The 26,275-nt window shown below is 30.8% G+C and overlaps 3 protein-coding genes and 1 long non-coding RNA gene across 14 annotated transcripts in view; 3 read left to right on the forward strand and 1 right to left on the reverse strand.

Annotated features, from left to right (window-relative positions):
* Positions 1–121: 121 nt before the first annotated feature.
* Positions 122–5,141, forward strand: LOC141454344 (uncharacterized). Its single transcript, XR_012458639.1, has 2 exons — positions 122–1,084; positions 4,319–5,141. It is a non-coding gene; the product is annotated as an uncharacterized lncRNA (long non-coding RNA).
* A 3,027-nt stretch (positions 5,142–8,168) lies between these two features.
* Positions 8,169–23,541, reverse strand: LOC141453946 (GTPase Era, mitochondrial). 7 transcript variants are annotated; one of them, XR_012458325.1, is made up of 8 exons: positions 23,154–23,541; positions 22,775–22,899; positions 22,198–22,372; positions 21,346–21,552; positions 20,186–20,366; positions 19,798–19,981; positions 10,808–18,704; positions 8,169–8,552 (listed from the first exon to the last, which is right to left on the reverse strand). XR_012458325.1 is itself a non-coding variant. In XM_074127602.1 (7 exons), exons 1-6 carry the CDS (start codon positions 23,370–23,372, stop codon positions 19,806–19,808), a joined length of 1,083 nt encoding a protein of 360 aa, XP_073983703.1. In that variant the 5' UTR covers positions 23,373–23,541; the 3' UTR covers positions 8,169–8,552; positions 19,802–19,805. The 7 variants fall into 7 exon arrangements, 6 of the variants coding, with proteins under 6 accessions (XP_073983703.1, XP_073983702.1, XP_073983707.1 ...); XM_074127602.1 differs by lacking the exon at positions 10,808–18,704 and having other exon boundaries at positions 19,802–19,981; XM_074127601.1 differs by lacking the exon at positions 10,808–18,704 and having other exon boundaries at positions 23,154–23,540.
* On the forward strand, positions 11,067–18,095 carry LOC141453948 (sulfotransferase 4A1-like). Its single transcript, XM_074127607.1, has 7 exons — positions 11,067–11,274; positions 14,575–14,674; positions 14,749–14,947; positions 16,098–16,224; positions 16,484–16,578; positions 17,250–17,433; positions 17,501–18,095. The coding sequence occupies exons 1-7, from the start codon at positions 11,067–11,069 to the stop codon at positions 17,611–17,613; spliced, it is 1,026 nt and encodes a 341-aa protein (XP_073983708.1). The 3' UTR covers positions 17,614–18,095.
* Positions 23,542–25,594: 2,053 nt separating the features above from the next.
* LOC141453943 (phosphatase and actin regulator 2) overlaps positions 25,595–26,275 on the forward strand; it is a 365,561-nt gene continuing 364,880 nt past the window's right edge. For all 5 annotated transcript variants that reach the window (XM_074127585.1, XM_074127588.1, XM_074127589.1 and 2 more), the window contains exon 1: positions 25,595–25,999. In XM_074127585.1, the coding sequence (XP_073983686.1) occupies positions 25,906–25,999 (94 nt within the window). In that variant the 5' untranslated portion in view covers positions 25,595–25,905. The remainder of the gene's footprint in view (positions 26,000–26,275) is intronic.

The following is a 26,275-nucleotide window of genomic DNA, read 5'->3' on the forward strand; positions in this document are numbered from 1 at the left end:
ATGCTTCTAAAAAATTTAAATATAATAAATTGATTAGAAAAACTAAATGAAATCAATTTGTTTGGGTTATTCTAAGAAAACAAAAATGAGATCTCTCTTTGACCTTGGAATTAATTTAAATTAAATAAACAATACTAATGGAAATATTTTTATAAAGTCACTATGATTATTTATTTGATTTTTATTACATTTTATTTTGATAAAGCTCTCCCTAATTGTATTGAACAGACATAAATGTCATTACAAAAGAAAAAGTCCTGGAAAGTTACGAGGTACTTGAGGCGAACATATCATCCCTGCAACCCTCTCAGATTCTAGGATTTCTTCGACAACTGGAACTAGAGGTTGTTATTGTAGGGATTTGCCTAGCACCAATAAGTGGCACTATGGATCTTAAAGATCACTAAACGGACACTCTGGAATAAAAACGGTTAACATCTTTTCTTTTTGGAAATGTCCCATTTCTAGGAGCAGTTAGAAGAAAATGTCAACTATTGTAAGGTTTAAAAGAAAATAATTTGTAATCACCTATATGAAAAATAATAATGTTCTGTTATAAAAAGCAAACAGTACAATTTATAAAAATTATTTATTTATAATATATTACAGAAATTTAACAAAAATATAAACAATAATTTAATTTGCTGATTTAAAATCTTCCTCTAACTTGAAAACCACCATGAGTTTGTTTGCCACGCTGTCCATTGATGTTGAATCTGTCATGCTGTACGTAACCACCTGCTCGCCAGTTTCCATTCTTGCTCACCCAGGCATCTTGGCTAACTCGGCCACTCTGTCGTCGTTCACTGCCATAAGGTCCTCTGCTTCTGGTGTCGGAAAGATCGATGGTCAACTTCGGTCGATTGTCTGCGGTGGCGAGGACAGCTAACATTACGACTAAGAAAACGCTTAGAATGATGGCTCGCATGATTGTAGTATTAGTTATAGAGGGGAAAGCTGAATACGGAACAAAATAAGAAACTCAGTTGTGTGACTAGAGTGAAATACAAACAGGGAATAGTACTGAAGCTTGCAGTTCCAACTTTTATATTATAAATGAAATTCCTAGTGGGTTTCACAAAAGGTGAGTGAAGCGAAGTTGTAAATCCCTAATCTGTTAATTTCCTTTATTTACAATCAGTTTATTACACATCTGCTAGTGGGAATAACTGTATCGCTAGTATCAATTGCCTAATTTCCAATTAACGTGCAGTTTTTTACTCCTCTTTAAAAATCCTGCCATTAACTATCAGACTTTTTTTCTTAAATTACGCAAATACTAATCTACAATTATTCAAAAAGAACAATAAAAGAAATATTGATTAAACAATGAAGTGTGTAACACACTATCTTTTAGTAAAATTTTTAATGAAGTAACAACACATTTTCTTAAAACTCAAACTTTTAAATGAAAAAACAATTCATTACTCTAAAATGACACTCTACGGGCAAAAATTGTATTAATTTTGTAAGATAGCTTCAATAGCTAAGAAAAAAAAGTGTTCTAAAGCCTGCGAACGGATATTAAATATTTTTAAAAGAAAACTAAATTTTATGGAAAATGATGTAATAGAAGTTCACATGAATTTTTAAGGGAGCTCCTCTATTTTTAGTTTTACAACTATAAACGACTTCATCATGATGTTACAAAACTCATTCTCCGTAGAACTAGAATGATGTCATACACAAGTCATATTTAGTTCCATTTTAGATTACATCCTTTTCATAACTGCGAACAATTGTTAACACCCAATTTTGGAACAACCTTGCTTTTTTTTTTCTAAAAACTATTAAACTATCATTTTTATTATTGTCACATATATTTGCAGAAACTTAATATACAAAATTTGGGACATAAAGAGTTATGCAAAGAATGTTTAAAATGATATTTTTTTTCCTTAATTCATTGCAGTAAGTTAAGTGTACTTTTTACCAAGACATATCTTTTGGGATAATAACGAAGAGTACTCAACTGTTGTTCGTTTTCTACCTTTAAAATGTCAGAGGTTAAGCACAATGTTTCAATATATGAACATACATTTCACAAAACAAGGACAGTAAAAAAGGAAATGCTCTAGTTCGTCAGTCTTTTTATAATTACAAATCGAGCAAAACAGTTATCGTCTAAAGTAAAAAAATTCTCCCTTTGTACGTAAGTTTAAAGGCATTTTCAGTTGAGACTCTCAACTGGAAAATTATTCTAATATCCATTAGATGACATTCGAAGTTACTGTAGTGCTCTTCAAAATTTAAGGAAGAAATTAGCCTCAACTTAGTACAGACCCAACATAAGGACCGTTTAATACACTTGCTAGAACTTTAGAGAATGAATGGTTATGCTTCTACCAGATAAGACCAGATAAGAGAGAATGAAATTCTGAAGTTGCGGAATGTGATTAAGTCTTTGAAAAATAATTATTGAAGCTATCACCTTACAGTGAGCTGTTAGAAGCTCTTAGGAAGAGAAAATCTAAGGGTCAGCAGCTGGATTCGAACTCGGGATCTCCGCTGGTAATCACTGAGCAAATTCCGTCCCACATATTTTCTTTTTATTATTATCATAATATTTGAATTTGAATATATTTCTTGATATTTGAATTTTGCTGATTTAAATAAAAGTTTTAGAACTAAAATTACACACATCAAGTTTAAACAAAATCGAAGAAGCCGTTTTCAAGTAAATCTTAAAACTGATATATCGTCTCAGAAAAGTAGTTCTATCAGTTCACCAATTTTGACCAAAACCTTATTGTCACGACCCTTGGTAAAATATTAAATGGTATGTAAAATATTTAATGTTAACTTTTATTTTTGTCCTTGAGTATCCCACCGGGATGCAAACTCATACAAAAGTAATTATTCTAATTACAGCTTTTGTTTGTTTATCTTTTGTTATCTTTTTTAAAGTGGTTTAAAAAAAAAAGAAGAAGAAAAACTAGGCTATTTAGGCTGTTCATAGTTATAAAAGATAAATTACGAATTCTTTTTTGTTTTAATTTTTTACTTCAGCTGCAGAAATATCACAAAAGTCCGAACAGGTCAGGGATACAAAAAAAAAGAATAGACAAAACAAAAAACGCAAAATACATGCGTGATGTCATAAAATAACATTGAAGTTCAAAATAGGAGTAAGAAACATTTCGTGAGCGGCTTGCAAATTTTTTTTGGCCATTGAGATTCCTTGGCCTTTCTAGCCAACCTCTTCAGTGGTATACGCTTCTTTAACCTAAGTATTGAGAACTCAGTGCTTCCTCTGAACTAATCGGCAATAAGTTAGTCTTAGCCACGTTTGGTTGAACGCCATCTTCTGGGCAGGCGTTGAATCATTCTGAAAACCAAATGGATAGTTAAAAAATAAATTTTTCTAATAATTCAAAAAAATTTCCCATGGCCCCTTAATGGCTGTAGTTTTATTCACTTTTAGGAGAAAAATCAAATATTAACCACTCCTAAAACCGCACTTTCCTTCAAATTAGAAAATCGATGAAGTTCCAAGCAGTACTTCTTTCTTGGCAGCAAAGTACTAGACGGAAACTTTTATTTCATTTTATTTTTATATTATTTCAAACCAAATGCAGATGTAATGAATGTGGCCCAACCAGCGTTATAAAACCAAGATTATTGTAAGGACTGTTGGTTGAGGTATCGTTATTCCTTTCGTCAGAGAGACAAAGTCATTTTTTGTTTTTGGTTTTTAACATTCTTTCAGCAATATGTTGCCTTTTTAAGCGGGAAATCGTAACGATGGTCCATTTTGAGTGATACTTGATAATTATAGGTGTTACAGGGCTGGTTTTATACTGGATAGAAGGACTGAAGCAGCCAACTAGTTTGAGTCGAGAAGGGACTCATCAGATCTATTGATTAATGAACAACTATATGATATATTCTTCTGCCTATATGAAATATTCTTTGTTGAATTATGGATTAGGAGAGTTTGAAACTCAATTTTTAAACCGACAGACCAGCTGCGTTGAAAGCATTATTTAATTCTAGTTCTTTTACGTGGAAATTATCGCTAGAATGCTTAGAAGAAGTTTGCACTTTCTACTTAACGAAAAAGTACAGAAATCTAAAATATTTTCATAATCGATTATTCTAATTTAAAAAGTTTTAAGATATCCCGAAAAGAAAAAGAACGTTTTTAGCAATTTTGAAACTACTGTAAACAATTTTCAGTAAGAGCTTAAACAAGTCCCATGTATTTAATTTGAAACATTTTTTCCAGAAAAATTAGTAAATATCATTTTAGAAATTCAAGGTTGCCTTTATTTATTTTTATTTTATTTTATTATAATTATTATTTTGTTTTTTGCAGTCTTGTTTTGCCACTTTTCCAGAACTTGGAATAAGGAACTAGTAAAAAAATAAAATATAACAGAAAAACAAGAAAAAATTTAAATTATACAAGGTATGTAAAAAAATAAGTACTAATCATCCAATCAGAAAAAAGTTAAGTTTTTCACACTTCATTATTTATCAATGGAAAGAAAAACGGTAATAACTATAAACAGTAGAGCACACACAAAATAAAAATTGTGCAATCTGTTAATCCCAATGATGCATTAAATTCATTTCAAAACACCTACAGCACAAAAATTACTGATAAAGGAAATGTTTAGACACTTCTAAGGTTAAATATAGTAGAATAAACCTCAGTGAAACCCAGAACTGACTCCATTTAGAATATAAAAAAGGGACCTGTAATCTTCAATGCTATCCAATTGATACTTTGCATCAGTAGTACTAGTGTGTTTCTGATTTTGTTTCAAATCCAGTATCATCTACACTAACATGCGATCCATCATTCTGTGTGTCTCCCTAGTCGTAATGATAGCAGTCTTTGTCTCAGCTGACAATCAACCAAAATTGACCATCGATCTCTCCGAGACCAGAAGCAAAGGCCCTTATGGCAGTGAACGACGACAGAGTGGTCGTGTTAGCCAAGATGTCTGGGTGAGCAAGGATGGAAACTGGCGAGCAGGTGGTTACGTGCAGCATGACAGATTCAACATCAATGGACATCGTGGCAAAGATACTCATGGAGGTTTTGAAGTTAGAGGAAGTTTTTAAATAAGCAAATTAAAGCATTGTTGGTTTATTATGTAAAATTTTAGTCAATAAACATATGCATAAATTGATGTTGGGAGCATGTTTTTTTTTTTAAACCGTTTGTTTTACCTCTTTTTAATTTAGTACAGATCTTTGGTCTCAAGAGAGATTTAAGTTTTTCACTTTTATATAAACTAACTTTGATACAGTTTTTCCACTATATCAACTTACAGATTTGCAGCTGTTTTTCTAGATTAAAACCAAGAACACCCTAAATCCATTCATGAACATTCTGAATTTTCTGCATCCTCTTACTTCAGAAAATAACTACTTTTTTTGTGTGTGGGTCTGTATATATATATATATATATATATATATATATATATATATATAAAATTTTCCTTCTTCTTGAGGATATTATAGCTCTAGAACATGAAGCGCAGGTACAACGTCTTTAACTTAAACTGGCTTCGTTCTCTCTCTCTTGTACCAATACCTTAAAAACCTAGAAATTCTGCCTCACCTTAAGCAGACTATTCCCACCACTTACTATGGCTATGTCTAATTTCTTCCAAATGGTCAAGATGAATAGCCACATTGCCAACTAACGACATTGGGATTGAATGTGGCTTTAGCACCTTCAGTTCATTTTAATCCGCTGAAACATATTGTTGAGGTCAACAGTTATTGATCTTCTCGTATCAACAAAACAAAGCATTCACGCCGTCGGCAATGAACATAGCGTGCCCACAATATTTTTCAGTTGAATTTAGCACTTTTAGATTCTAATAAGCCTCTTTCAGAAGGCAAAGTAAATCATTTTTTTCATGGCCCGTTTTCTCATTACTACACTCTAATGTAATTGTTCCAGAGCATTTTGGCACCATTTTGAATTTCGCTACATAAGCCTTTTAAATTTAGCTTTAAGAATTGTAATAAGTTGTGACTCGTTACTACTTTTTTTTTTAAGTGAAAATTCAAGCAAAATCAAGCAGTGGGGAGATACAAGGATTTCTAATCTTCATTTATAATTTTTCTTTTATTCTATTGGACTTCCTTCTTCTTTGAAGATGATAGACAGTTTTGATATCATATACGCTTTTGACATGTAGTATTTGATAGAAATTCGATAACCTCAAGGGGTATCGAAAATGGAGCAAGGTCTAACTTCAACTTTTTATTGATCTAGAAAGCGTAACGAACGAAATGCTGCATTAAAAAAACATCAATATCATTTTTTTTTTAGTTTCTGAAATCTGGCAAGCCTAGCAGTAATATTCGTTAAAGATTTTGTCTAAAATTTCCTTCTTAAATGAAAATGATTCATTAAACTTGGTCTAAATTTATACAGCAAGCCATGCTGAATGTCTTACTTACACATACTCAATTTAATAAATTTTTAGCAAAAAATTGATTTCGAAAATGCATTCGTAATTCCTTCTTTTTAATTACCAATTGAAAATTTGGTAATATGTTTTTTCAGTTAATCCCCACTTACTGCTCATAAAAATATACAACAGTGATAAAGACAATTTAAGATTTATATCATCTACGTCAGCAATAAATATCCTTGATATAATAAACGTTTAATTATATTAAAACATAATTGGAAATCAGAAATTGTTTATCTCTTTATCTGAATCCAAATAGTATCATATATATAATCACATCATTAACATTCACAGAGGAACATTGCATTGTTACTATTATCTTTTAATAAAAAGGGGTCAAGTTCATTGTTGATTTAATCAAAGAATTCAATTGATAATAACAGTAAATACATGTTTAAAATTTTTCAGTCACTAAAACCATAAACTACTTTAACCTTCTCGGAAATTGTATATGAAATAGTGCAGCAGGTACTGCAAGTTTAAATAATAATGGAAGTGGAGAAATGACAATTTGGTATATACAAGTTGGTGATAAACCCAAATAGTGATTGCCCACGTTAAAGTTTTTAATAATGGTGAGTATTACAGATTGAAAGCCAGCTTCCCACTAGTAATGAGAAAACTGAGGCAAAGATTGGTTGGCTGATTTTGAGGATTACTCGAAAATTTACGGCTAAAAGAATGAAGAAGGTGAGCCAAAGAAAGGCGTCTTTAGAAGACAGATTATAGAAGTGCCAATGTTCATCTAGGAGAATAAGTGCCACGTAGGTATTAGTAGTATGCACATTTCAATTGTTTAGTGCAGGGGTCAGCAACCTATTTCAAGTAGAGAGCCATTGTTCCTTAAATAATTTTAATAAATCTTACCAAGAGCCGCAAGGATGGATGATAATGTAAAAAACTCTGTAGATCATTTGTATTCGCAAATTACTACTTTATGATATTCAATAAGATTTAAATGTTTTATATATTTATTTTCACATATTGCAAAGTAAATAAACAAATAAATAATAACTTAACGAATGAAAAGGCGGCAGTCTTACAATATAAATCAAGTACTTTACTTTTACATTGTATAATTCCATTCAATTTCGAACCTATCACATTTAAAATTATTTTTGAAAAAATACCTTTTTAATAAATGGAATTTTCATTCGTTTCAATAAAATTAAAATATACAATATATTTTGGGCAGGCTGAAGAGCCACACAACTTGGATAAAAGAGCCGCATGCGGCTCGCGAGCCGCGGGTTGCCGACCCATGGTTTAGTGTATCAGCTAAGTTCTGAGACTCTCTAGAGATGAAATGCACTTAACCACTTCTTCAAGGTACGATACATACAATCGCTGCGATTACTCCAATCTAACAAGCACAAACTTATAATGATTCCTAAATACTCATACAATACACCTAAGAACCTTCAGATGTACTTGATGTGTGCAGATACTTGAGTTTAGAGATATGTTTAGAATATAGAATTTTAGTTATATTGCTCCATTCGTGTCTAAAACCTTATGATCAACCTCTTGAGTGAAACCTAGTAGAAAACCATGAATAAACAACTCCTCCTCACTAGTGACTGCGGGAACTTAGTCTTGATATAAATGTAAGTCGGAGAAAATTATCATTTTTTTACTTATTTTATTTTTTGAGAGAGAAGCTCAGTACTAAAAAATGTAGATTCATGAAAGGATGATAAAAATAGAAAAAAAAAAAAATCTATATCGATTTACACATATATTTATTTACACAGATTTAAATAAAAAATATTACAAAGATAGTCAAACTACAAATTTGCTGAATTAAAATCTTCCGTTAACTTGAAAACCACCATGAGTGTCTTTACCACGCTGTCCATTGATGTTGAATCTGTCATGTTGCACGTAACCACCTGCTCTCCAATTTCCATTCTTGCTCACCCAGGCATCTTGGCTAATACGGCCACTCTGTCGTCGTTCACTGCCATAAGGTCCTCTGCTTCTGGTGTCGGAAAGATCGATGGTCAACTTTGGTCGATTGTCTGCGGTGGCGATGACAGCTAACAATACGACTAGGAAGACACTGAGAATGATGGCACGCATGTTTGGTGTAGATATATGAAGAGAAACCTGAGAAAATTAGAAATACAAATAATAATGTTTGCAAACCAATGTAGCAAATTTAATGTAATGTGAAATCTGTCGTCCCAACTTTTATACTTAAATGTAATCAGGACTGGGGTTCACTGTCGTTTGTTGATACCTCAAGGAAGTACAGTTATTTCATTTCCCTGAAACTTTTTTTTAATTTAATAATAATCAGAATTGATATAATTTATAACGAATCACTACAGAAATTCTTTAGGGGAATAACTTCTTTGAAGATTTCTTGGATTCCATAAAATTTCAAAACTTGTTTTAATACCTAGTACTTTTTTCAAAAATTTCCTCATGTTTTATCCAAACTGACTAACTATGTGAAAAGGTTTTATTCCGATGATTCCCCTAGTTGGAAAACCACCTCGTGCAATCACGGACCTTTGTGTACGTGTTTGAAAGGTACAATGCCATTAGAATGTAAGACACTTCAGAGAAAGTGTGACATTACGTTGAGGTTGCTATTATGGATCTATCATGATAGTTTGGTTTAAGCTCATTTACCAAAAAGAGGGCAGAACGCTTTTTCAGTTTTCGCCAATTTATTAGAAATCATTGTTATTCGAATTTTGTCAAACGAATTTTATGAGAAAGAAAAGCGTTAATTTCGCAATGTTATTTTAAAAAATTGCGTAGTAATACATGCTTCAAAATAAAAATAAAAGTAAAAATTTAAATTAACAGAAAAAGCTATTTGCAATTTTCTACTAATAAAAAATATTTACATAAACTTGCTATCTTTTATGCTTTTACAAAAACAAAATCATACTTTTAAGCATGTTGTGCATGTTAGGATTCGGAATCAGTGCTTTTATTTTCAAAGACGATATTGTCCTTGATGAAGACCATGTTTCTCTTCATATTTTTATCATATTGTAATATGTGAACTCTCTCAGTTAATCTGAGCAAATTGAAGATTTTAATTTTTTTATTTTAATTTTTTACAAAAATGATGGTACGAAGGCCGCTCTCAAACGATGGAAATACCAAAGTGAAATTACTAAGGTCAGCTCCTTGTTGCTTCTCTGTACAAGAACAATTTTTGAAAATGCCGTTTTTGCTCAATTTCAGCAACTTTTTTTCTCGAAATCTATTAGATCTAGGTTGTGGCAATAAAAACAATACAGTTATAAAGGAGGATTTGCCCTATAATTAAAAGAAAATTTGGGAATTTTATCCTTTATAGAAAAAGAGAAAAAGATTGTCAAACTTGGGTGTTTTTCAATGTTTTACGCTTTTTCGAGCACTTTTTGACGTACACAACCCATATACAACTGTCCTACTGGACAGTTTTAATTCACTTTAAAGATAGAATATTGGCTGCTAAATTAGGGCTTAAGAGGAATTTGTCTTAAATTACAGCATTAACAACAGTTTACTTCGTTTACCATCTTCTCAACAAAACAATTTTGATCAAGTATGAAACTCTTTCAACTCATTCAAAGCAGTAGGTAATCTTACCACAGTCCATGCAGTTTGTTGCAACCATTAGATGCTGAAATTTGTCCTTAGTTTTTAGAATCATCTTGCCTTACACGCATAAAAATAAAAAAAAAATTCTCTGCTTCTAATTACATCAAATAAAGGACTTTCCAAACTGTTAATCAAGTTCGGCCTAACATAATTAAGTGAATTAATTTCTAGAGATGTATAGTTCGTGTAATCGTAAATTTTTTTCGAAATATTGGCAAAAAAAATTAAACATATGGTAGGGGTTCAAACCAATTGTTCGTTTGAATTAGGGAACCTGGGTTAGCGTATACTGGATTCCAACGCGAGGTCCACGAGTTCGAATACAGCTGCTGGCCCCTTAGAAATTTCTCTTTCTAGAAGCTTCTTACAGCTCACTATCCAGTTATGGTTGTCTTTTTAACGAGCGAACACTGTTCGGAGGTCGGCAGTGCACTGTAATTAAAAGCTCTAGCCGCCAATGACCTCCAGATGTTGACGCTAAAATTATTAGATCAGGAAAATTATTTAATGAACCTAAACGATGACAAAACTTGAAATAAAAATTACTTTATGCAAAAAAAATGATTGATAACCCAAATAATTATAATATTTGCTTGCACTTAGTCTATCATTATGTTAGTTTTTCCTTCTGTTTTTTCCTCATGATAATCACTATTTCTTTTTTCTGAATTTATATTCAGTGAGATAAGTTTGTTTAAGTCAATTATTTGAAGTATTGAGGTTACTTATAACATAACTAACAAAACATAACTAACTGTATTGTGGACTTTCTCCCAAATGAAGAACAATTGGCTCTCATTAGTCCGTCTCAAGTCTATCAGTTGTGTGTTAGCTTCGACCAGAGAAACATCCTTCTGAGTTCGGTACGAAACAATTGTGTTATTATTTTTCCTTTTCTTTGAACAATATCAATTACTAACTTAACACAAATTCTAGGCCAATTAACTATGTCGAAACAAAAAACATTCTTATAAAACAAATTTTAATAATTTAATTCATTTTCAAGTTGAAAGAATGAATGGAACCAGTAATCTTTTGAGACCAGTAGATGAAGATATAAATAAAGAATTATTAAATTGTTACAAAGGCGAACGTACCGGTTGGTATTGGTATGGACCACAGAAATATTTAATGGCTAGTGCCTACAAAGATCTTTGCCAGAAGTATTTTAATTTTCAAGTAAAATCTGATGATGTATGGATTGTAACCTTCCCAAGATCAGGTATTTTATTGACTTTTTTTTATTAATTTATTGTTTTCTCTAGTTGCCAACAGGAATTTCAAACATGTTTATTTATGATCTTGGCTTCTTAATACCTTTTTACTACTCCATTTCTTTCTTTTCTCTTTCGTCACCATCTTGTAACTTCAGATTGTCTTAGTTCTCTTCCTTATTTGTTCACCTTTCAGATAATCCGTTTAGTTTAGTACCTCTTTTTTGGAAGTCTACTGTCCGAAAAAAATAGCTTTTTGAATTTAAAATCATTTCCAGAAAACTATTCTTATTCACCGGTTCCAAATGGTCTGAATTTTGGATTCCTCAAATTTCCAATACCACTTCATAAGTACCGAACTATTGAACCTAAATTTCATCACTCTTAGAATGTTTTTGTATTTTTTTTTTCCTGGCCGAGGAAGCTTTAATCTCTTCACATTTGCTTACAACTAGTAATAGGAAGTATTGCGATCCATGCGAATGAGTAGTAAGATAAGAATAAGTCAAAAACTAAAATTAGCTGTAAGCTGAAACTCGATATTTCCCTTTTATACGATGGCCACTTCAATTGCTAAGGTTTAAGCCAAAATTTCGCAAGTAAATTGCAGCGAAGAAAGATTATTTATCACTTAATTTAACTTTTAAATTTTTCTTTCTTTAAAATGACGTGTTCCTCAACTTGGTCATCAAATAATTCACTTTAAATTGAGTAAAAATTTATTTTTAAAAATACTAGTTCCATACTACACTTAGTAGGCGATATCACCACTTGAAACTCTATTCCTAAATTTCTTTTTTTTTCTTATCTAACAAATATATATTATAACTACATTTTCTATTTATTTTTACACTTATAAATTAGAGAAATTGTGAGTCTTTAAAGAAAGATTTTATTATATAATAATGTTTCTTATAAAAGATAAAGTGAGATAAGATATGGGATGCAAATAATTTACATACACAATGGATTATAATTTTCATGAAACTAATAACTTGAAAAACTTAGTTCAATATCTGATTTACTTTTGCAAATCTATCCTGTCTAGACTCATATTAGATTTTCATTTTTTCGAATTATCACAATTTTACTTACCTATTTCCAAAAAATTTTACTAGTTAATGTTTTATCTAAATATTGTTAGTACCACTCGTCAAGCCGATAAGTGCCTATCTGAATTCGTATCCATAAATAATCCATAAAAGTTAGGAGTCGTTTTCAAGAAAATTGAGAACAAATGAAAGCCAAGAAGTGAGTCCGGCATGTTGCAATTTCTGCTAACTCATTTTCATAAAAATTTAAAATATTATTCAAGTTAGTATTTTATAGAAATAATTATATATCAATTCAATATAGTTTATTCAAATTTGAGTACAGTTTCGCTGAGTGCATTAGCGTTTGAGTTGGATGATGACCAAAAATCGATTTCTAAAAGCATCGTTTCAATACAAAGAAGGATATAGACTGCTTTAAATTGGGATTGGATCTTTTATGTGAACAAATCCTGCATTCCTCCAATCAGCTGGACATTATTTGTTGCTCTTTCCTCAATACTGAGGATTTCCACAACCTAATATTTCTTTCCGATTTCAGCTTCCAACTGGATCTATCCCAGATATCCTCTTCCCTCAGTAAACGTGAAGGCTTTCTCAGACGCCATCTGCCCACTTTTCCTCTGGGTCTGCCCTTTACTTTTTCTTCCTAGTCTAGGATCTATTAAGCGATTCTTCCATCGACCATTTTCTTTTTTATATGGCCGCACTAGTCCGTTTCTTTTCCTCCACCTTCTGTGGCAAATTTTCTTTCTTATTTCTTCGTTTCGTACTCTTTCAAGCCTTGATATAGGTGCTGCCCTTCTCCTAGGTGGCTAGAAGTCTTATTCAAGTTCCAACTCTCAGAGGCATATAATAGTATTCATTACTACGATATATTATAGAATATTGTTCATAGTTTTTGATAACTAAATCACTGATTCAAAAGAAAGAAAAATAATTGTCATTCAAGTTATAAAGTTCCATCTGAGGAATAGTTAACTTTGTGGTGCTCTAGATCTAATAAAGAGCTGGAGACCCTAAATCTATTCTTACATTTTTCCTGTTCAACCTTGGTTTATCGCAAGTTCTTTATTCCTAAAATTAAGATTGTGTTTACAACAGCGGGACTATGCCCCACGGCACCGCAGCCACAAGAGGCTTATTGTGCCCTCACATTTGGATCTAGTAGACGAAACCTCCCCTACTAAAAAAGGTTGAGGACTTTCCCTACTAGTTCTTTTTGCGCTACTATCTCCTTTGGTCTCAAAGAGCCAAAGGCCTTTATTCCTAAAAAAAAGAACATTACTAATATTTTCAAAGTTATTTATTTTTCAATTTATTAACGCATCAAAACGAAATTATTTCAGCTTTTGGTGTTTTTACATTTATCTTCCACAAATACATAAATAGTTTTAACAACTTAATAGTTTACATACATTTCATTTTGGATTCTTCTTATATAAGTAATTTTTATTATTAATGTAATTTATTATAATTGTAAAACACTACTCGATACTTGAAAGCAAGTATTAAATAATATATATGTAGTTAGTTTATTATTTTTTGAAATTCTCAATGAAGAATAAAAAATTGTTACTTACAAATTCTACCAACATAAATATATAGAATTTGCTTAATGATAGAAGCAAGAGCAGATAATTTATACCCACAGGATATACGAGCCGATTACAATACAAATTGACTCTTTGTTTCCTTTAGTACTTTCCTAGTAATGAAGGAAAATTTAATACAATGTAAGTTAGCAGAATACCAAAGCAATGGAGTAGGCGAGGTATACTAATTGTACATGTTGTATAAACTTGTTGAACCAAACTTAATCAACACTAAGGCCGACAGAGAACCGGTTCGTCAATTGATTGCAGAACAATTTTACTTACAGATTGTTGGGGGAAAAAATACGACTTTTTTTCTCTTAATGGTATTTATTCATTCATTAAAAATGAATCTTTAAATTTAAACTCTTGTAAACTGCGCATGTTGATCAAACATTAAAAAACATAAATAAAATAAACCTCTTTCATAGAAAAAGTATATTTGCGGTAAAAACTCAAATTCCAAATTTAAAATAGGCATTACTTTATTTTTATTCTTTACTTTAATAATATTACTCATGGTCCATTCTTTGAAGTTAAGTATCTCTAGAAATTAATAGGATTACAGATTAACAAATCAGTTAAATCTACAACCTTTGCAAGTGTATCTACTAATTGATTTTTATAACACAAGTAATGCGTAATCTTAAATTTGTTTTAGGCACTACCCTCACCCAGGAAATAGTGTGGTTGTTAACTCATAACTTAGATTATGAAACAGCAAAGAAAATCAATTTATGGGACAGATCGCCATTTCTAGAGTAAATTTAAGTCTCGTTCATATTTTTCATGTAATTAAAAAAATAAGGTTTTGACGAATTTATTCTTATTCAAGATTTGAAACTCTTGTACATCCAGAAACGAAGCAAATGTTTTTAAATGAAAATATTGGTAATACTGCCAACCAAAAAATTATAAACAATATTTGTGAACCAGCTTCTGATAAATTAGAAAATATGCCATCTCCAAGGGTTATTAAATCACATTTGGCTCTAAGTATGCTACCAACTGATATAAAAGTTGTAAAACCAAAGGTAAGTTCAAAATTTCTGTATTCATCTTTAATCAATTATGTAAATTTGAGATTCTATCAGAAATGTGGAGAGTAATTTCTATTTAACCAGTTAAGCGAGGAATTTAGTTTTTTAAAAAAACCCACAGCGTGCGGAATTAAAATCATACAATGACGTGTATACACGACGAACGCAGGGCAAAACAACCAAGAGTTTACAACGTCATAATAGTCACTGCAAGCGACTTTTTCTGCAATCTCTCTGGTGCTTGAGATTACAGAGCATACTGTGCTCATTCAAAAATCTTGCACCGCTTCACGTATGCATTGCTGTAGTTAACTAGAGACGCAAGAGCTTTTTCAAGGAAGAAAAGAGCTTTGAATTCTGCGCGAAATGAAATCTTTGCTCGTACTGAGGTCTGAACCTCTATGTAAGAGGTAAAAACGGCATTGCACAAAGGTTGAGAGGTTCTATTTGTGTAGTAATTACCGATCTCTAATGCGGAGACCAAACATGTACCAACCTCTTATCGTTTGGCTGACTCCCTCCATCTCCCTCCGTATAAAATACTTAGCAGTTCTGTTGGTAAAATAAAGGAAACATCCTACCAAATAATATTCTTATTGTATTTTATTAAAATTTCGAGTTTTTATAGTTAATGGCGATTTTATATTTTTCACGAGTATACACGTCGAACGCACCGTAACAGAGATTTGGTTAAAAATAAAAACATTTACATAGTAACAATGCTACTCGCTCCAGCTGTTAAACTCTGCTAGATACTGCAGAAATGGTTAGTTAATCACCCACCTTAACCACCGCCATCATGTAACATGATACTGTTTAATGCGTATTGATTTTTGGTATTAAACTGAATTTGCTTTGTTGCTAACCAAAAGATATTTTAGGATCGATTGAGTCAGGGATTTAACCGCTTACGTATGATTTATGTCATACAACTATAACTAAGCATCTTAAACTGAAAACAAAAATTAAAATTACTTGAAAGAGTGCCTCAATGAAAAGAAAATTGGGATCAAAACAAGGAAAATGATTCGGACTCATGTGCCATAACTATTGCCAACAACAAAGAAAAGCAAAAGCCCTGATGAAATTCACAGCCTAACAGATAGGAAAATACTAAACATGTATTTATAATTTTGTGTTGCAGATTATATACGTAGCAAGGAATCCAAAAGAAGTCGCTTTATCTTTTTACCATTTAATTCGATTATGGAGAACATCGGATTATATTGATAATTTTCAAAAATTTATTGAACAATTTCAAAAAGGACTGAGTAAGTTTCACAATTAACTTCATATCCTCAATCTATTTTACATATTTAATAGAGATTAAGTTCTCATAACAACTGGTGAACTCACTAGTAAGTTCTCTTTAAAGTGCAGCTTAGGGGCACAGAACTCGACCCTTATTTCAAACATAATAATACATATATATTTGAATGACGTGAAGGTGATTTTGTGATGGGAACTTTTTATTAGTATAACGTATTGATATCTCAAAATAAGCTTTAACTAAATGACGTTACTTTCTAGTGTTTTCTGGCCCATACTGGGAACACATCAAGGAAGGATGGGAGAGTAAAGATGATGAAAATGTATTATTTCTGTTTTATGAAGACATGATTAAGGTGATTGCTTTTATTATTAATTTCTTAATATGAATATTAGATTTTCCGTTTAATCCATTACTTTGTTATAAAGCATAATCGAGAAAATAACCTGAGCTTGCACCAGTATTTTCATTTTGTTTGTATTCAACTAAGGCAACTAGAAGCCCTTCGTTTACACATCATATCCATGTATATAGGTGGCAAAACAGATCTGGGCTTGAACATTCTCTCTTCCTAAATCGTTTCATAGGTGGACAGATTTAGATTTCTTTTCATTTAACCTTACCACAGCTCTAAAGTTTACTCTTGCCTGGTTTACTAATTTTTAAAGCTTGTATTAAATTATGAAATATACTATATAACCTTGCTTACCAGAACCTTCCATTTTTTCTTGCCAGGGACCGAGATGGGTAGCCTATTATCTGTGTCCCATGTTTTTTTTTTGTAATTCTTTAAGAGAGTTTGTAATCCTGGGTTTGTCAGCCACGCCTATAGGCTGCCTCTTTACTTCCACCAATCTCCTAAATCTTCTCTCTAAAATCTTATACTAACGAGAAATATATAGGCCTGCGATCGAAAGAAAATCCGAACAGTAGAAATAAAGGGGAAAAAAATCAAATAAATTCAATCTAAGATGTAACTAGATAAGGAAAACTAACCAATCAATTACAGATGATCAATACTTTTAGGATATGAAAGCCACGATTCATAAAATTGCCAATTTTCTCTCAGTGAATATATCAGAAAACGAGGTTAAATCATTGGCTGAATTCGTTGATATTAAAAATTTCAAAAGAAATTCTGCCGTAAATTTTGAAAAATTAAGAGAAGTTGGAATCTGGAATAAAGTGGAAGAAGCATTTATTCGTCAAGGTAAGTTTATATATTAGATTTATGTACTAATATTTGATGACGTAAAAAATAATTATCCATTTAATAGGGACAACAAGAGGAGACGGAAATGAATATAATGATGAAATTTTGGAACAGTTCAACAAGTGGACTGAAGAGAATGCTAAAAAAATAAATATTGAATTTCCATCAAAAAACTAGCTATTAGAAAATATTATTTTCTTCTCGAAAATATATAGAGCATATTTATGAATTAAAAGACCAATTGGTCTCTTAGTATTCTGTATTTAATGAGTTTTATTTAGAAAAACAGAAAGATTATGGGATGTCTTCGAATCCATTAAAAAAATACTTTAATGTAAACTTAAGCTTTAAATTATAAATAACAGCACTTTGAAATTCCTTGAAGTTATGTCTACTTGATTTAGAGCTAAAGAATAAGAGAGATTTTGCTTTTTGTGAAACCATACGAGTATTAAATTTTGCTATAAGTACCAATAAAATAATTTGGACTTTTTGGCCATGACACTCAGAGGACCGCACTATCAGAGGCTCATGTGGATTAATGACCAAATCGTTCGATTAAAAATAAACTGTTACAAGAAAATTAATATTTTAATTATAATTTATTTTTTTAAATAAAGCTTGTACTTTATTATTAAATAATGGGGACAGGTGAAAAATGGTAGTTTTTATTTTCCTAGATTTTTACCGGGAAACTCCCTAGTCTGAGAGAAAAGCGAGCAAAAATACTTGTCGAAGATACTAAGTTTATTTTGAGATGAATATTCCTTATATAAAATCAACTATAAAGTCTCTTTACTTTATATATTAACGTATATCTTAATTTTAAATTTTCTTTAAGTAACTAATTTAAAAAAACAAGAGATTGTAATTAAATAAAATACACGAATGTAAAGAGACTGCAGAATAAATTCTTATTAAGGAAAATAATAAAATTCCCAGGTCGAGAAAGTCTTAGGGAAACAATTCTTCCAAAATTTTGTTTGAAGGAATTAAAAATAGAAGCTGTTAGTTAAACATTTTTAATAATTTTTGTAGTATTCTTAAAACTTGTTTTTATACCAAAAGTAAACAATTTGTAACATAAGTACACTCAAATCTCGATACAAAAGGTGGAAACCTCTGTAGTAAAAGTTCACACAAGATTATCACTATTTCCAAGATAAAACAATTTCTCTTAAAAGACGAAAGTACTTAGCAAGCAAATAATCGTGACGAGTTTTCATCAGTGAAATTCAACTGTTGTAGAAGTCAACTGAACAATGTAACTAAAATAAAAAAAATACTGAAAATTTAGTGATGTGCATCTAACTATGGACTGACCCAATTCGGAAATGCAAACTTAATATTCCATTTTGGAACACAGAATTTCAATGTGAAGGTTTTGTTCACAAACTATCAACTAGAAGCCTTAATAAATTGTCCAAATTTTTCCATTTTCTCAAATTCATTCTTAAACTTTCTATATCTATTACGTTTATGTATACTTATGTATAAATATAAGTATACAATGAGTTTCAAAACTAATTTGAGTACTCCATCTCTTAGAAGTTGTAAATTGGCAAAAGAAAATTTTGTGGTTTTACAAACGCACAATTATAAATATAAATCTGCACAATTCTTTATTATTATTATTAGTTTTATTTTACTATAGAAAAAGTATCAATCCAAATTTATACAAGGAATAGAAGAAAAAGGAATGAAATGACAGCGTTCTTTTTCTCCAGAAAACATTTACCTAAATTAAGAAATTTCATAATATCAATTAAATATTCTAAGAAAACAGAGAGGTAAAATACTTTATTGTAGCGCTACTTTTTTTAATTTTGCTACGGGTGCCACGAATACTAGATGCGGCTACGGAAATTCTGTTAAGGATTTTGTGCATTCCGACTTAACGCATCCATAAGATTTTTAAACTGAACTTACTGAACTACAATAGACTACAACCACACTATTTAACAATTTTTATTAAATTTTTGAGTTTATACCAACAATTGTTTGAATATTATTACTTTTCGTTTACACAAAACGTCCATTTTATTTTTATATCAATTTAAGGCGCATCAACATCTAAGGCCAATGGCTTAAGAAACCCTTTTTCAAGTGAACTGCCTGCTTCCGGGCAGCATTCTCTTGTTTTAGGCAAGACTGTCTCAAACACTGAGCATTAAGACGTTAATGGAGATCCAAATTGTTAGGTCTGGCAGCTGTATTTTAATCTTAAATTCTCCGCTGTGGCAACCAGCAAACCCAATTACTGAGATAATGGCTTTTTGCTTAACAATATAGGTATAATGTATTTAATTTTATTTTACCAGAACCCCATAATAATCTAGTAAATACAGTTAACATTCTTACCTACGTTTTTACAGTTGTTTTCCGCAGACTACAAGCCTCAGATAAAAATTTGTAAGAAAAGCATCAGATAGCGACTGTTCAGCTTCGATCGCAATTCTTCTTATCCTCCCACCTCTACTTCCTCTAACTAAATTTTCTATTCTTGGAGTATCACAACCTATAATAACTACCGCTGATACAGAATCTGAAAAAAAATTATAATAATTATTATTAGATAAACAACTAATCTTCATTAAGTCAAACTCCTTTTAGGTCTTACATCACAACTATAACTAAAATATAAAAACCTTATACCAGAAAGAATTCTAAAAATAGAAAAAAGAATAGCAACAGAAAAGAATGTTTGAGTATACCTGCATTCACTAATAAATTAAAACGGATTACTTACCTTCCTTGTCTAAATCAAGATATTCCAATTCTACTTTCAAATTATAAGGGATTTCTTGCGGTAGATGTTCCAATAATTTTGATCTGACTGTTTCTTTTATTATTTGTACATGATTTTGATCGGTAAAAACATTTTCTGGAAACAGCCAATCACAATAATGGGCAGCTTTTAATAAATACGTCTGAAATCAATAGACAAAAATATTTTTATATTAGTACGTTAAATATTATTTTAAAATAAAATAAAACATAAAAAAGGTAGTTAATCAGGATAATTAAAATATTCTCATACGCGAAATTAAAACCAATGTTTAAAACTATAGATAAAATAGAGATAACACTTTATGTATAGACCAAGGAGCGGTAAAAATGTAAATAAGAAAAAGAAATGTTCCATAAGGTGTTGCCTTTTGAGGTGAAAACAAATATGTTAAGAGAACCTTCTCTCTCAAAAATGGGCATTCTTTTCTAATATTTTCTCGCCGACTTTAAATTATTGCTCAAGAAAAAATAATTTAAGAAATAATGCTAAACCTTAGATACACAATAATAAATTTTATCAAAGAATAGCAAAGAAATAGAACTTTTAAACATTTTCTGAGACTCTATTAAAAATTCCGGAGGAGGAAGAAAATATTTTTTCTTCTAAAATATCATATAAACACATTTACTTAATAATGTGGAGTATTCAGGAAAAAATTCCTAACCTGAAAAAAATTGATCAACTATCTACTGAGCATTATGTAGCATTTTTCTTCAAATCAAATTTAGACAAATTAAAACTTTCTCCTAACGTGAAAATCTTCTAACAAAAAAAAATGTACTTACAAGAATCACAACTGTTTCTTCAAAAGCTAGATCCTATTTTCACCTATTTGGTACTCATTTTGAGTAATTAGGACCAATTTGTTTTGAACAAACTTAGTACACATAACAGGTAAGTAGGAACCCCTTTAATTTATATTTAATGTTCTAAGAACCCTATTATAGGATTTAAATAAGGGTTTTGAACACAAGAATTAGGAGGCAAGTAATTAATTGGCTTCTAGGAGAGTTAAGGGGATTCTCTTTCAAATGTTAATATTGAGATAAACGAGTGATGTAATTCCCTAAATTTTTTTTCTTTTTTCAAAATAACTTCTAACTTCAATAAAACTTTACCTTCAATTCAGGAGTACCAGTTCCTAACAAGGCAGATATCATAAAAACATAATTGAAATGTTCCCAACTTTTTTTATTTTTTATAATATCTTGTATACTTTTTTCTGAAAGAGTATTTCCTTCGAAATTGCGATCTTTGTTTAATACGCCTCCAGTTAGCATTTTTGTAATATCTAACAAATTTCGTTTGGATTTTACAGTGTCAATCTGCAAGTAATAATAACATTTATTATATTAAATTAAACTAAATAAGTAATAAACTAGGGCAAAGTTTCTTTAGTGATTTTTGAAAATGTTTACTGAAAGTGAAGAGAATTTTCATACAAGAATTTAAATACATAAACTATTAGATAATAATAAACCATTCGGCACCAAGAGTGTATTATTAATCATGTCTAAGTCAAACAAGTTTTAATCAAACATTCCTCTTTTTTTCAAAACATTTAAAAACGTCTAGTTAATTTCTAAGTAGAAGGAAAGAGGTATAAATAATTCCCATCAATTATTTATTTATTTAAGGCGCGTCAACATCTGAGGTTATTGGCGCCTGGAGCTTTTTCAGTGCACTGCCAGACAGTATTCTCTCGTTAAAGAAAAAACTCTCGTTTCCAACGACTGAATTGAGGGGCGTTACTTACGAATACATCTGTAATCTAGATTACTCACTTTGGATCAAATCATTACTTTTATTCTTACCAGTTAGCGAGATTATAAAATCAAATTATTGAGCACTAATTACGAATAGAGGTCTTTTAATTAACACACTCTTCATCTAAGTATATTTGATTTTAACATTTATTAATGCCATGTACTGAAACCAGTCTAGCAAAATTTTAAAATAATTACAAATACCTTATTTAGAATAAGAAATGATTCTTTGTTTTGGTAAATATGGAGTAATCTCAACACTTTTTCATCAAGATGTTTCCTTGTGTAATGATTTGACATATCATGCACTACTCCAATAACGTCGGCCTCAACAATTGCATCTTCTCCTCCACTTAGAAAATCTGGGCGAAGTTTATACCTAGAAAAAAAAGTAGTTACATCAATAAATTGACAACATGTAAAAAAAAATGCCTAATTGTTCAATCCAAGTTTTTGGATTGAAAATTTTAGATTTTTGTTGTTGACATTCAGTAAAAAGTATTCCGAGGAAATTTAATATTTGTAGCTTATTGAGAAATAGAAGAGAAAAAGTCATTTATTCGGGTATCTTGGCGTCTTAAGAACTACAACAGGCGACACATATAACACTCTCACAAATACAGACGTAGTAGATGTGTGATTTAGGTTTGGCATATCTGTAGGCAACATAAACTCATTATTTTTGTTTGAGCTTGTAAAGCTCGTTAAACCACTTCAATCTTCAAGTGTAAGCTATTATCTCTCTAAGTGATATCCAAACAATTTGAAAATGAGTACTTACTTTTGAGATTCATTAGCAGTAACAAGCCCCGGAGTATCTAGGAATACTAACTGAACGTTGCCTTCATTGTATATCGCTTTAGCCCTAAACCTTGTGGTGTGAACTTTTTTGGAAATGGGGAAAACCTGAAATATTACACTAATGAATATCTAATTAAGAATAATACGAAGTCTAGTTACAAATATCCTTTATGAAATAACTATGAAAACCATCACTACAACGCAAATTAAAAATTCATATTCATTTAATAAGTTAACTAGAGCAAAAATAAGGCGTTTTAAAAGCTCCAAGTTTTAAGATATTTTAAATCAAAGGAGTTATTAATTATGTCTCCTTATACACTAATGTAAATTTGCAAATAATAATTTTTGAAACTTACTTTTCTTTTTACAATCTGATTTATTAAGGTACTTTTACCAGCATTAGGTGCTCCCACGATAGCTATTTTTAGTAATCGCTTTTCATTGTCTTTGATAAAATCATCGCTAATACTAGTCAATGCTTCCACCGAAAATGTAGTCCTTGAAATACAAAAGGAACGAAAAAATTCCAGACGTGGAATGAAAAAGTGTAATTTGGATAATCCAGAAGAAATCATAACTTTGTCATAATCGAAATAATGAGGTTTAATAAACAAAAAAAAATTAGATTTTAACTGACTAGTACTCACTACTCAATGCATTAAATAATAAAATCACACTTGCAAGAACTACTATAACCTTTCTAAAGATAACAGGTTTCATCGTGGATCATATTAGTGATGGGCAGAACGAGTCCGTCTTTGGACTCGTTGGATTTGAATCAGTTCCAGGGTTGGAATCGATTCCAACAACTCGTTCACCGATTCCGGTCTCTGTACTTACCCTATGCATTAGTAACATTGTCACGCAATTTATTGAAAAATATCATTAAATGTTAGCTTTCCCAGTTAATAACAAAACTATATTTCTTTAACACACATTGAGTACTATCCCTAATTTCCAATTGCACTGATAAATATAAAATTAACAACGTAACACAAAAATTAACATAAAAATAGACTAGTCAATTATAAAAATTAAAGCAATGCTGTTTAGTCATTATCTAGCTTGACCACTGGAAGACTGGAGTTAATGTGCTTCAAGAGGATCCAAGATAGAGAAACGGAAATGGGTAGGAAATTATTCCCATAAAAAAAAATCTAACCCTTCAAGCAAAATGATAATTACTCATAAATAAAGAAATATTTATTTACTAGGAATTGTATATCAAGCTTTAAAAATATTATCTCATTATCTTACGAAAAGAAAAAGCTGTGTGCTTAATCTTTAACATAGCGCTGGACACTCTTATTCTTATCTTCATTGGGTAAGTTTAACCGTGTACATGACCGTGAGACAGTCGAAAGTAACACTGAGCCAAAATTTAGTATTACCTAATTGGTTTACTTACTGCAGTATCCCTCCCACTCTATCACCAATTTCACAAACATTCATCGATTGGAAATAATTTTTAGTTAAATATTCGTTTTATTTGAATACAAAAAACATTATAACGCTTTCTTAAGATGATTTTAATTTTTAAAATTTGTTTTTGTCCATTACTCTTATAAAATACGAAGAATTTCAAATAAAATATAATATACAAACACAATGATCTAGTGTGCAGGTGGAGTCAGTCCTCGTTACCATAGCAATGGAACCGTTAAACAACTCCGGTTCCAGCTCCAGCAATTTCTATTGGCTAGATTCAGTGAACGAAAAAATGGAACGAGTCCGGTTTCAAAAGGATTTAAATCACTCCGGATTCGACTCCACCAACTCCAGTGGATTTAACCAATGAAAATGCTAGAGCTGGGCCGGAGTCGTTTAACGGTTCCGTTGTCATGGTAACTACGACTGACTCCACCTGCACACTAGATCATTCTGTGTTTGTATATATTATATTTTATTTGAAATTCTTCGTATTTTATAAGAGTAATGGACAAAAACAAATTTTAAAAATTCAAATCATCTTAAGAAAGCGTTATAATGTTTTTTGTATTCCAATGAAACGAATATTTAACTAAAAAATATTTTTAATCGATGAATGTTTGTGAAATAGGTGTTAGAGTGGGAGGGATACTACACTAAGTAAACCAGTTAGGTAATACTAAATTTTGGCCCAGTTTTACTTTGACCGTCTAGCTGACATGTACACGTTCAAACTTACGCCAATGAAGATGAGAGTAAGTGTCCAGCGCTAAGTTTAAGATTAAGCACACAGCTTTTTCTTTTTGTAAAACAATAAGATAATATTTTAAAAGCTTGATATTCAATTCTTAGTAAATAAATATTATGAGTAATTATAATTTTGAAGGGTTAGAATTTTTATGGAATAATTTCCTACCCATTTCCGTTTCTCTACCTTGAATACTCTTGAAGTAAGTTAACTCCAGTCTTCTAGTGGTCAAGCTAGATAATGACAAAACTGCATTGCTTTAATTTATATTTGACTAGCCTATTTTTGTGTTAATTTTTGTATTACGTTGTTAATTTTATATTTATCAGAGCAATTGGAAATTAGGGATAGTACTCAATGTGTGTTAAAGAAATATAGTTTTGTTATTAACTGGGAAAGCTAACATTTAATGATATAATAATATAATAAATTGCGTGACATTTGTTCTTATGTTTAATCGTTCCAAACCTTCTGCTGCCTCATTTTCATTTTTATTTGCCTAAATTTTTTGGGGCGGGGCGGAATCACTTTTTTTAAAAATAGGGATTTGAATCAACTCGTTCCACCATCGGACTCGTTCCAATGGAACGAGTCCGCTCAAATAGCCCATCACTAGATCATATACACACAAACAAGGTAGACTACAGTAAAACAGGATACAGCCATTTGCAATCATTTGACTTTGAGTTCGGTTGCATATTGAAACTTGTATATGACTAATTACAGATTGATTTTTCTAGCTAAGTCATTGTTCAGTAAGTTAATAGTTATGTATGGAAATGTATGCATTTCGACATGGCGTAGTGCTTTGACTAGTGATTTTTGTAGAAAGTAGGAGAAAACGATCTCAAAGACATCGGTTCTTAAGTGTTGTATTTTTTTAAAAACAATAATTCTGTGATATATTTTAGTGTGTTAATTTAGTATGTGACATGTCCGATAATGTTGATGTTGAAATTAACAAAGAAGACAAAGAAGTGGTAGATGTAAATATGTCAGTAGAAAATAATCACAGTGCGGAAAATGGTAAGTATTTATCATCACTGCACTTGCTTGCTGAAGTTTTTTTTTAACAAATTATTGAGTTTAAAGAGTATCCCAATTGAGATGTCTCTTCTTTTTCCTTTTTTTCTCTCTCTCTAATTTTGAGTTGTTTTAGGACCACTTAAGGTTACTTGGGGCTTCTTGGGATAACTTTTATTTATTACATGCAAAAGATGCAAACATGATCATGTTTTATTTGGTTTATTTTAATGAAATTTTATTTTGAATGGCACTGCATGTTTCTTTTTTTTAAAAAAA

Source organism: Rhodnius prolixus, unplaced genomic scaffold, assembly GCF_049639745.1.
Source record: "Rhodnius prolixus isolate KJV_2025 unplaced genomic scaffold, Rpr scaffold_9, whole genome shotgun sequence".
NCBI classification, from domain to species: domain Eukaryota; kingdom Metazoa; phylum Arthropoda; class Insecta; order Hemiptera; family Reduviidae; genus Rhodnius; species Rhodnius prolixus.